General features: G+C 39.6%; 1 protein-coding gene across 7 annotated transcripts in view; it reads right to left on the minus strand.

Annotated features, from left to right (window-relative positions):
• The window catches only part of larp1 (La ribonucleoprotein 1, translational regulator), a 50,006-nt gene that overhangs the window by 16,638 nt on the left and 20,145 nt on the right, over positions 1-13,223 (minus strand). For 3 of the 7 annotated variants that reach the window (XM_005923128.3, XM_014333819.2, XM_014333821.2), the window contains exons 2-5: positions 10,157-10,221; positions 8,428-8,493; positions 3,814-3,885; positions 827-977 (exon numbers count right to left, since the gene is read on the minus strand). In XM_005923128.3, coding sequence (XP_005923190.1) covers positions 827-977; positions 3,814-3,885; positions 8,428-8,493; positions 10,157-10,221 — 354 coding nt within the window. The other 4 variants (XM_042221420.1, XM_014333820.2, XM_042221421.1 and 1 more) reach the window with 4 other exon arrangements.

Consider the following 13,223-nt stretch of genomic DNA (forward strand, 5'->3'; position numbering starts at 1 on the left):
ACGCCCCCCTCCTCCACACACACAGAGCAAATACAGCCATGCACACTGAGGGCCAGCTATGCTGTGAAGGTCAGAAAGCACTCGCTGGCTGCCTGGCTGGCACGGTTTAAACCTTTAACTGCTGCCAAAACTGCTAAACTATAACCAGCCACCACAAACTTCTCCTAAATGATCTGTTATGGGCACGAATTTAAAAGGCAACCTGTATTTGACTTCGAGTGATACAACCTTGTACTGTAACTGACTCTGCTTATTTAGATTTGCTCCCACACTACTAACGTGGTTATTACAATTAAAACACGCTTTGTTTAAGCAGCCATGAAAGACCCAACTTATCTTGCACTCACTTTACCCTTTACACGTGGAGTGAACGCATCTGAAACACTGATAAACGTAGGCAAAGGTGGCCTTTTGTTCTCTGATATTACACGGGGAGTACGGCGTATTTGCAAAGGCACAAGTGGAGAGCACAAAATCATCTACCACATAATGTGTACCCCTGTACCGGTTACTGATCCTTTGACTGGCCATTTAAGAGCAAAAACAACAACAAAAAACAGCAGCACAATCCTAACATCTTAGTTCACAGTTCTGGAGTCATTACTGCCATTTTTAGAGCTGCTTAACTGAAATCCTTTCATTTGTATTTCATCAACCTTACCACCAACTTTAGCACCAGATACTAATGAAGCCAATTATTTAAAAGCGAGAACCCCAAAAGCTCAGAGTGGACTTTTTCCTTCAAACGTTTTAATGTCAAAACCAGATTCTTTAGCAAGCACTATAATTACAGACAAATGATTAAATCAGTTTGATCATTGGTCACCTTTTTTCTTCGGTCCGTTCTTCTGGGAGTCGTCGTCACCGTTCTTTTCCTCTCCCGAGTCGTCTGACTTGGCCTTCACGTTCTCCTTGCTCTCTTCATTGCTCTCCCTTTTCTCCTTTGACTCCTTTTTAACCATCGTCTTTTTGGTGCCCTAAGTAGACGGGAAACACATTCAAACCGCTACTTAGAGGAGGCGAAGAAAAGTCCATGAAAGGAGACTGAGACAATTTCATGTAAGACTTGAATTATATGGAACTTGCCACAATTAATTCTTAATACACTTGCTTAACAAATTACACTGGCAAAGATTCTGTATAATGTTACACATTTTTACCATTTGATTTCAGTAAAATTAAAGCATTATTTAAAAACCCTTTAACAGCTGGCACTTTGACGGGACAGGTTAGCTTTCAGTAACCAAGGGCTCATTTTCACTGAACCAACATCACTTTTATAATCTTGACCTAGAGTTGAGCAACTCAGTATGTTTACATACGCACGCACACACACAGCAAGCAGTCTTTTTTAGTATTTTAAATCTCTTTTTTTTTTAGTTTTTAAAAATAAAGTTTGCAATAAATCGAATGCGAACAGGAAAAAGAAGCTCCTAAACCAGCAGTCTAGTGTGTAAAATCAAGAGGCTTTGGATTAATAAATATGGTGGGATTGATGTTTAATGAAGGCTAAAACTGCAAATACCCACCAGGTCATAAAGGTGATTGGGACAAAGGTGACTTTGCATGTGGTTTGGGGTTTACGTGACCTTTTTTTGGGACTGCAGCAGAGTAACACACTGCTCCTTCTGCCCTACACCCCAGCATAACCTGGCACAGTAACGGACACTGGGTAGTTCACCATATATAAAGTGGCTCTGCTGGTTATCTTTGCTCCCAGAGCTGATATAGTAGTTTATTCAAATCGGCCACTCCTCTGTGTTATGACAGCTCAGCAATCAGCAACATGCATATCTGCAAACTATGGCACTCCTGAGGTCTTTGCACAAGAGTCACGTAAATTTGTGTGAAGTTGGGTAAATAAAAGCAAGTTCATTTCCATGAACACGCACAGCCATGCACACCCTTTATTAAGTTTAATATGATCATACAAACTCAATTCAAAGACCAGACCAACCCAAACAGACTTGGTATTTCTGAACAACAGTAAGAAAGAAAGCAGTCTGTAAAAAAGTCAACATTAAAAAAAGTGCAAAGTATTAAATTATACTACAAAATAAAAGCATTTTTAAATTAAATTACACCAAAAGCTGAAGGAACCTATTTCAAATCTTGCAACTGAAAGCATTTGTATTACACACAATTTTATTTGTTTGTAGCATTAAGAGAGACAATTTGTAATCTGTCTTTTTAACTTTGTACCTCCAACAGAAAATTAAGAATCTTGCAAGGCTCGAACGCTCCACTTTGCTGAAAATAATTACTTCAGGTGAACATAAACCAGATTACTCATAATTCTTGGTACGATTTCAGACAGTGACTGCACATCTGACCTTACACACCAGCTAAAGTAATTCCTTTCAAATATATAACTGTGTATTATGCAAAGCTGACACATGCTGGGCCTAAACATTACATACTGTGAAGTTTATTTTTGAGACTTACCCTACAATGATTCAGTCAGCTAATATATTATTAACCCTTTTAACCAATGTAAAATTCTTCCAAAGAAATCACTGAACTATAAAGACAAAGAAAAGGTAAACCAACTCCAAACGAATGTTAACGTTTTACCTCAGATGGCATCCATCCCTATATTATACAATATATTATTATACAATATAGGATGCCACAAATAGCACAAAGCAAAGAAGTCTGGCTTTATTGGGTTATCTCTGTTATCCTCTTTTGCCAACTCTTTCTTTAGGCCAAGCTTAGAATGAACAAATCTTTTAAATCTAATTTGGAATAAAATGGGATAAATGACAAGGAAAGAAAAAGAACAAAATCCTAACAGCACAACAGGTTTTCCAAATTCAGTAGTGCAGAGTTTTGTAGCAATACTGAGTCTGAAAATCACTTTCTGTTCTAGCACATGTAGTACCGTTTTATTCAACAGTCCAAATTCTTGTCTACATTCATCTACTATGCTGTGCCCTTGATGGCAATCTACGATGCTCATTTCTGCTTTTTGGCTCCATTGCAGCAATTTTTTTATTTTAGCGCCCATCTCCTTAACACCCCCTCTCCCTCTGACCCCACTTCCGATTGACTGCCCCTCACCAGGCTTCCGAAAAGAGAGCACAAAACTTGTAGGCTCCGCCTCCTCTGACATCAGCTCATAATAGATTAGAAAACCCTTTGACATCAGCTGCTCAGAGCAGCCTGGAGCTTGAACATCTGACTCAGAGATTACATTTACAAATATGCTGACCTCATTATGGGAGCTCCACCATCATATGTGACAGAAACAAAGGAACAACACAACAGGCCCCCCTCAAAAACTGCATAATGAATCAAAAACATGGCACCGGTGACCATTACATGACTCAGCAGATGATGATGATGATGCAAAATGACACTGACAGGGAAGAATCATAAAAAAATAAAAATAAGTCATTAACTTACTGCTCACTGAGTAATGATTGTTGTTAATGGGAAGAAAATACTGAGATTTCCTCTGAGTTTAAACGGACAGAAGTTGACAGTTTGTCTCATAACAAAGGCTCTCCTAAGGTTACCATGGGATACGGCCACTTAAAGGCACAGGGCTTACCCAGTGTCTTAAAAGAAATGTTCAAAAACTTCTTTCACATACAAAAAAAATTACAAATAAAAGTCACAGCACAAATGTCTTTAGTCAAAAAGTGAGTTATCTGGATCTTTTTGTTTAACTCTAAAAAGGGTAAAGCGATACTTCTGTGAGTGTAATGCTAAGTTTTACATATTTCACTTGTTTTTGGTCTAAAAATCAGATACAGTTATTGAAAGTGGACAGGTAGGCAGGCAGCAGGGTTCATGGGTTGAACTTACAGTGAATTTCCATGAGTCTCTGACCTGCCTGACAGTCGGCGGGCAGGACACGGTCCGTGTCACTGCCTCGATCTGAACAGAGGGAGGGAAGAGCAGTTTAGAGAAGACAATGAGGTGGGACCATGATGCACAGACAGACAAACACACAGACACACACGTACGGTATGTAAAGATGTTTAAAAAAAAAAAAAAAAAAAAAAAAAAAAGAAGCTCTAATGCTAAGCAGTTAAAATGGATCAAAGCTTTCTAGCACCCGACCAATTAATCAGCGTACTTCGCAGCCCTATAGTTAGAATCTGGTAGTTTTCGGATATAGTGCAGATCAGACCTACTGGGCTTTTATAGCCTGCGCTCCTCTGCTCCAACAACATCATGCTTTTTATTGGTGTTGTCAAAAACAATGAAAATGCCAAGTCAGTGTTGCACAAGCTGTGGATAATAAGAAGCATCTGCTGCAACTATTAGTCGGCCGAGCTTCCTCTGGGCCTTCCACACTACAGCCAAGCTCATCTCAGTGGAGACAAAGCTAATGTGTGTCATAACATCAAGAGGTTTATTGCTGTGAAATCTGTGCGGCTTGGACGAGGAGTGAGGATACTTTCAGCGATGACAGAATGGTGTGAGATAAACCATTAAAGGATCAGGTGTGAGCGGTTCAGTGAGTTTTCTTAATCAATAACACTGCTGTTGGCATTTTCAGCCGCACAAAGCTAAGATCACAAGGATGCTGAGTCATTCTTCCTGCGCTACAGGAAGGCACTGATGACACGTCTGTTTTAGCCACTTTCATAATGAGACATTTCTAATCCCGAGCATAGGAACAGTTAACCAAAAACCCAGCCCAGAAAGCAGCACCGCCCTGCTATTTACGGTGGGTGAATGAAAGAAAGAAAATTACAGGCAGGACACTGATGAGATGATAAAAATGGGGTGAAAAATGAAAATACAATCAGGTATAGATGACATGACACCAGAAGCCACTGTGGACTAAACAGTCACATGCATGTATATGGCTTTTCTCCCCAGACTGCAGGGGAAGAGGGGCTTTCTTCTGCCTGCATGACTCAGACAACCTACAGTTATATATGTGGCAGTAGCTACTTAGGCTGCTGCTCTCTAAGAGGTGTGGAGTGGTTCTGACTGTAATGGCACAAAAGGGCTGATAACATGACACACTGAATTTTATACCATTATTTTTTCCAAGTTTTTAAATATAAAAACATTAAATTGTAATAAATTAAGATGGATTAGAGAGATTTTTGCACTTCAGTGTTCATCATCATAATTATTCCCCACTAGGCAAGTGGATCCAATTTTTACTAGTCCACAAGCCAATTTAATTATTTTATGTACCAATATCTTCAATATAGCAACACAGCATAATTTGTTGATAGTGGAGTACATGCATGCTCCTACAAAGAGCTGGAGTGGCTGCGGTCAGCCTGAAGCAAAAAAAAAAATCTGAAAGGTTAAAAATCTAGCACCTTCTTAATAAGATAAGATAACCTTTATCAGTCCCACACGTGGGAAATTTGCTTTGTCACAGCACGAAGTGGACAGTGCAAAAGTTATGTAGCAAAACTAGAATATAATAAGAATAAATACAGTACACAACTGTGCAGAATAGAATAAAATTAAATACTATATACAGTAGAATAAAATATGTTGGTTTTGTTAAACAAACTGGTGGTGGATGGGAACAACTGAGGGGCCAGTTCAGCAAGTTTGCGTCACAGGTCAACCAATAAGTCGCAACGCCATAAGTGACCCAAACAGGATCAGCTGCCTAATCAACGTGACTAGTATACGCACGACAACAGTCGCCCGAAAGCATTTTATACTGTAAGATAAGCATGAGCCAGCAAAATCCCAACAATCACATGACTCCCAATGAGCAAGCATTGGGACGGAAAAAGGGCCTTTTAAACAGGAAGAAGCCTCCAGCAGAACCAGCATCAGTGAGGAGGCCGTCATCTGCAGCAAGCGTTTGGGGGTGAGGGGAGGAAGACAACCTTTTTATTTGATGATTATTCTAAACATTTGTCCCAAAACAGAGGTGTGTACACGCTTTTCAGTTTTTCACTGATTTAAAAAAAAGAAGAAGAAATAAAAAAAAAAGAAAGTGCAACCTAGCTTGATTAGTATTACAAAACAGTTGCTAAACTTGGATCCAATTTATTCATCTAATTAATCTTACAACAAAAAAGTAGCACAAACCCTTTTATTACTTATTCAAATCTACTTTCAGTGTCTGGACTTTACACTTTGTTAAAAAAAGTTGTAATTTGTTTTGTCTAAATGTGTTATTGCACCGCACGTTTCTTTGAATCTCTGCGGGCTGCCCAAACAAGTGTGAAGTACTTTCTGCTTGCATTGCTGTGCTGTAGTTCATGTTGCATCGTGGAAGACAATTTTAAAACTTAAAAAAAAAAACAGATTAACTTTATGCTTACTGACTGAGAGCTTAGGTTTGACTTTAACCACAGCACTGGAAAATTAAAGTACACTATGCAAATTCCCCACCTTCTCTTAAATATCAGAGTCCCCAGCATGAGTAATCCGTGGAATTGAGTGACTGATTTACACCTTTGAATGTTGCATGATGGATGGCGAACTTCAGCTCCCCCCCCCTAAGAATAGCACCACCACAGATCCAGGGGTGGCTTCTTCGAGGGGGGATCCCTAAAAGGACATCCTTTCCCAGGCCTTGGCCTACCTCCAGACTCCACCCTTCCCACCAGTCCTGCAGGTTATTCCTGGTGCTGATGATATGACCCACATTTTCGTGCTCGAGGACACGCTCCCTCCTTCATGTTCCCTCAGACCTGCCTGCCTAAAATAGGGGAGGTTACCGGGGGTTGCTTGCCCAGTGACATACTGTTATCCAGAGACCAGAAATAGAAAACAGTTCTTTGGGGGGGGGGGGGGTTGACTGACTGCTGGTGCTACTGTAAGTGGACACAAATTAGACACATCCCACAGCTGACCTGCAGGCTCTAGGCAAGTGCATGATAAGAGGGCTTAGAGTGTCATGGACCTCTGGGTAAAGCTTATATGCAGGCGCGTTTCATGATGAGAATCGCTAGCACAGTGGTTCTTAACGTTGTTGGAGGTACCGAACCCCACCAGTTTCATATGCGCATTCACTGAACCCCTCTTTAGTGAAAAATAAAATATGATTTTTTTCAAATTCAAGACATAGATATGTTTTTTACTGGTGCACAAAATGAGCCGTGCATGTCATGGCGGAGGCTCTGCCGAACCCCTGAGGCCGACTCACCGAACCCCTAGGGTTAGATCGAACCCAGGTTAAGAACCACTGCACTAGCAGAATAGAGACTTTTTTTAAATGTACATTAATGCAATTTTAACAGACTCCCACCTCCTTAGTTCTTTTGTTATATGACAGGAGACAGCGCAGGCCCAACAAACCTGTAAACATCCCTCAAATTTGAAGGTTTAACACTAAGGTGCTACTGCAGGATCAATGACTCATTTGGATGTTTTTTAAGGCACTTAAGTAACCAAATAGGCAGCTTGAAGACTCAGAACAGCTTACTCTTAGAAATAGCTAACATTTTAATCACAATAAAACATGCAAAGTCATTTTAAACTCACTCAGTTTATAATGACTCAGGCCTTAGATACCGTCACAATTTTCTCTTTTTGAAAGAAAAAAGTAAAAAAAAATTTAAAAAATAAAAATTTGGCAGCTGCTCGTTTTGTGGTCAGCAATCTTTGCTTTGTCTCCACAGATGGAGACATGGTGGCAAATCTTGGCTAACCCACACCTTAAAAGAAACAATCAATCCTGGGGACACAAAGTCAGGGCCAGCAGAAGCAGACTGCTCTGTCTGGATGTGCTGTTTAGCTGGCGTGTAATTACAGCCACTAAAATACCCATTGAAGAAAGCTGCAAACACCCACTACAGCAAAGTGTAGCAGGCTCAGCTCCTCATTTTGCTTGGTGAATATTTTTTAACTTAAAAGTTACTGAAATCTGCTTCCAACTCTAAACTGTTGCAACGCTTGTGTTCCCTCCAGTCTTCACCTTCTTCCCATTACTATAAAAGGATTTCCTCCAGACCCCGTAACACCACAGCTCGCTTATAAAGGCTCCAGTTCGTACATTCGTCCCAGAGCAGTCTCTACATGCTCTACCTCAGATTTTGTGACCCTTTACCCTGCAGAAATTTTCTGCAATTTTGGTCCATATTTTTCAAAGACACAACTCCTGAACACAAATTTTCAAAAATCTTTCTGCTAATGCTTTTCTCTACAAGACAGATGTGCTCTGTAGCAATGGGTTGAAAGAACCAATTCTAAAAAGAAAAAGTTCTGTAACCAGAATGAAATGACATATCATCATATCCGTCTACAGCTGAAACCTAATGCACCAGCTGAGAGCAAAAGAAAAAAAAAAACTATGCAAATCAGATACGTCTCATAGCAGACAAAACCTGTTGCGCACGTATGGATGTCACTGCTTCTACTCAAACATCAAACAATGTAGTCAGCTGAAACAGAGCTTAATCTCTCCAGTGTATCTTCTACATATACGAGGCTACAAAAATACAACACGCAGTAATAACAATAACAACAACAACCACCTACCTGCATGTCTTTAGTTGCAATCTCCCCTGGAGTTGGCCAGCTGTTCGTATCTCCGAAGTCTCCAACCTGAGGACAAAAAACAAAGAAATTACGAAGAAATTCAAGAGGGGGAAAAAAAACAAAACCCATCCGATTGCTGCTTTTCTGTTTAAAAATGTCAATTTCTTCAAGAAATAGAGAAAAAGGAAAAAAGATAAACACCTCTCAGGTTAAAATGCAGTCTAAAAGCTGATCATGTCTGAACAGGCAGTACCGCTGTAGTCCTTACACCTTAAGCTCAAGTGTAATCTGGTTAAAAACACTTTACATGAGTGTTTTTACAGCTTATCTTCAGCAATGTGTTGCCGGCTGATTGCCAGTTTCTGTCTTTTGTTCCTGGGACTGGGTAGTTAACTCCAAACCAGCCATAAAAAGTTTATGGCCAAGGTGTGGCTACAAACAACCAACTGTAGAGTACTACAGTGTCAGACAAAAGGGGTGGGAAATTCTGAATGAAAGGCTTCATCTCGCATGCAATTGGTTCACTGCGAGCACATCTGCATTCCAGCATGTGAGAGGAGGTGACTGCACATTTCTCGAGGCATTAAAGAAATACCTGCTCTTGAGCTGTCACATGGGGGGGGGGAGACAACAACTTTCCTTCAGCTCATGTCATAAAATAAAGGTTGTCATTTCAATTTACATTCAGCAAATATTTCATCAGATACATTTTTCTAATACCGGGTAGGACCGCCCCTTTTTCCATCAGAACTGTGTTAATCCTTCACGGCATAGATTTATTAAGTTTATGGAAACATTTCTTGGGTGATTTTAGTGCATATTGACAAAATATCATCATAAGGTTGCTGCAGATTTGTCAGCTGCACATCAAATTTGCACTATTGGGTTGAGATCTGGGCACTGTGGAGGCTGTGAGCTCATAATCATGTTCAAGAAACCAGTTTAGAGAAGACTTGAGCTTTGTGGCATGAAGACTGATCGTGATGGAATAGCTTTACTCGAGCAGGCTGCAGTGTTTAGTTTCAACTAGGCATCATTTTAAAGGGGACCGAAGTGTGCCAAGAAATTACCCCACACACTTTACACCACCAGCAGCAGCTGAGACAATTGGATCCACACTTTAATGCCATTAATGCCAGTTTCTGATCCTACCATCCAAATGTCACAGCAGAAACAGACTCAGAACACAGATTTTGTTGATTCAATCTTCTAATTTCCAGTTTGCTGAGCCTGTGTGAACTCTAGCCTCGTTTTGGTCTTCTTGCCAGGCAGGAGTGGCACCCAGTCTAGTCCCCTGCTACTGCTGACATTTTGACACCAAAGCAGAAAGCCTGATACTACAACAGAAATAAAAAGCCACTTCACCTACATTTTAATAAATCACTTTTGTTTTTAAATGCAGCACAACAAAAATCTGTTATCTGGTGAAAGTTATATAAAATATTGATTTCTTGGCTGGGAATTATTAAACAATGACAGACAAAAATAAATCTTATAAGCTTACTCGATGGGGGGGGGAGTGTCTAATTTTTCCCAATCAAGTAAGCTAATTTCCCTTTGGACAAATTCCCGTCAACACAATCTGGATTTTAAAAGCACTGAATTTTCCTTCGAGATTTTTAAAAACAAATTGAGCCATATTAATACGTTTAGAGCTTGTAATTATTATAAACCCTTTAACTGTCCACTGCTTAACATTCAACACAGACAAACGCATGAAAAGTATTACCTTGCCGCCACGCCTGGCTTTAGGTGGGTTGCCTGCTCTCACTACCTTGGCAGGGCCGGTGGACTCTGTGGGGACACAAAGATGACTGACATTACAACTTGGTCTGCATACATGAACAGAGTAAGATAGAAGCACAAACATTTATATGCATTTGATTAAAAATGTAGAGTCTTCTAGGAAGAAAAAACCCCCAGCATAAGACAAACTTGCTTCTTTCTCCCACAGGTACTCGCTTGTCTTTCAAACAGTTCAATTTACATTCTCATTACTTGTCTTATCTACCAGCAGCAGGCAGGCTCTCGGTGAATAATCTGGCTTTATGCGTCTTATTTCCCCTTTAATAAACTGCTGTGGTGTCTGTTTTCACATAAACTAAACTACAAGCCGACACCATCATTCTTCTTTTCTGACTCTGTTGCATCCAGCGACAATCACTGCAACAAACCCACACAACACAATCACTCGAATAAGCAGCCACAACAGGAGAATACAAATTCAAAAAGTGTGTTGAACAACATGTCAAGGAATGTCAGAAACTCTTCCTCTTATATTTAATATAATCACACTATGGTGATTATATTATGGTATGGTTACTATGATTGTAAAACCATCGCGTGGCTCTGCTGTCCGCTTGTTGGTTTTCCACGTAAACCTTTCATAATAAAGCTCAAGATCCTGTTGAGACCTTTAAAAATAAACTGAATCACATGAAAGAGTACGCAGAGAGTTTATGGATGAGAAGCAAAAAAAGAGCCGCCAGGTGCTAAAAAAAAATAAACCTTAGACTCAAATGTTGGAGGGAAAAAAAAAGAAAAAAAGAAAAAAAGTGGCCGTTACAACTTATGTCTAAAAACGTATAGCTTCATGCATCGGTTGAAACACCCGACTCCAGGTACACGACGCCCAGCTGAAAACACTTCACACAAGTCGAGCTGCCCGAGATTCACAGAATTTACAGAAAATGTTACATTTTTGTGATTTATATCGTTGTCAGGACGATAAATGTCTCATATCGGGATATGAGATTTTCGTCATATCGCACAGCCCTAGTGATGGTGATAAAATTCTTGGCAATAGAAGTGAAAGATTTTCAGGAGCTTGAGGTTATGTTAAGTTAAAGTATAAAAAACAACAAATGTTTTATATTTTTCCTTTTAGGGGGGAAAAAAAAAAAAAAAAAAAAAAGGGGGGGAGCACTTAGCATACCGAACACACAAACCAACCAATAAATGATTAAAATATACATATTACTCAACTGAGGCCTGACAGCTAACGTGTTGTGTATTTTGTTGGCTCTTCCTCAGAACAATAAAATAAAACATATCACAGCAGGATCTGAGTTATTCCTTAAAATAAATACATAAAACAGGTGATCTCCATACAACATGACCAGCTCAACAGCAGCACACACCACCATCTCTTACGTGAATGTAAATTAGTAGATATAGAATTTAAACAAAGGGTTAAACACGTTAGTAACAAATTATTGCTACAATCCAGCTACAATTACAACAATTATCCATAAAATAAAAAAAGAACAAGGAGAACCTCAGAAAGATAGACACAAACTTGTTACCTTAAACCAGTTCTGAAGAAAACGTGCACGTTATTATCAGCCTTTAAAGATGTGAGTCTGGTATTGCTGTAGTTTCCCCCCCAATGAAAACGATAGTCACGCTCGCCACCTCATTGTCTGGCTCATGCCCTGAAATCAGAGATGTTTCCTCCTTTCTATCTCCTCCTGCACTGTCACCAGCCACAGTGACACGAGCGAGGCAACCAGCTCCCAGGCAGCAGTTCACACCAAAGAGTAAATCTTACTAAGCGCCTTGAGGACAATCACCAGGAAGAAAGAGAGCGGGGGGGAATAAAAATCCTCTGACGGATACATCGCCAAAAGCACAAAGAGAAGCAGCATGCCAGAGTTTCAGTAGAGGCGTCTATGCTCTACATGTTAATGACAGCAAGATATTTCAGGTTTGGAGGACAGTACAGTCAAACAGGAATTTCTGGGCCCAGAAAACCTACTTATATTTCACTTTTCAATGCATTTACCTTCTGAATCGCACGTCCCATAACACCCATCGCTCAAATCTTGTCTTTTCACCATTCAGGTAACCGTAAACAAAAGAAACTGTTTCCAACAAAACAAAAAGCATCTAACCTCCCATTTAGGAAGGGGAAAAAAAAAAAAAACAATACTTGGGAATCTGTATGAAAATGGCACAAACTTAAAGACCCAGGCAAACAATATTGCTGATTTCATCGCCATTTTTCAAATTCCCAACGACCTCCAGTAATGACAAAGCTTCTGGTGTCTAAAAAGTTTGCAGTCACAGTGCATGAATGAACGTTTAAAATTAGAAACAACAGGAAACAATGAGATTAAAACCTTAACCAGTGCAACATGTTTAGCTCCTGTAAAGCAGCTGTGTACAGGCGCCTTCAGTGGCGTCTCCTGACTCCAACTCCAAAGGGACTTACCATACTCCTCGTCTCCAACTACCTCTCAATGATCTAATAATCTCTCAAGGTTAAACACCATAGTGTTTTAAAATAAAATGAATAGTTAGCTTAGGACTAGGGCTGCCGATTATTTTGATAGTCGACTAGTCACCGATTATTTATGCGATTAGTCGACTAATCAGATCATCATCCACTGGACGTAAAACTACAGCTTATTGCACCAGCAGCATCTGCTCTTATATAACTATCATTAGCTTACAGCTTTAAGCTTTAAGGTAGTGCTAACTAAAAATAAAGACAAGATGATAGTTTATTACAATTTTAATGAAATTTGCAGATTGTTTCGGTGAAAGTTTAATAAACTCCTTGCTATCTAAAATATAACAGGACACCGGAGTATATTCTCCAGCATCTCACACTTCTGATAATCAGCTGTCTGCTTGACGTTTATTCAGCTGTGTAAAAACTATAACTTTAATCTCAGCCAAACCGATTTACTCAGGAACAAATAAAATACTAAAAAAAAAAAAAAAAAAAAAAGCCAAACAACAACATTTTTAATTTATCTAAGTGACTCATATATATTTAACCTGAGTCGCGA

This window comes from Haplochromis burtoni, unplaced genomic scaffold (assembly GCF_018398535.1).
Source record: "Haplochromis burtoni strain Fernald_Lab_line unplaced genomic scaffold, NCSU_Asbu1 Contig_66, whole genome shotgun sequence".
NCBI classification, from domain to species: Eukaryota; Metazoa; Chordata; class Actinopteri; order Cichliformes; family Cichlidae; genus Haplochromis; species Haplochromis burtoni.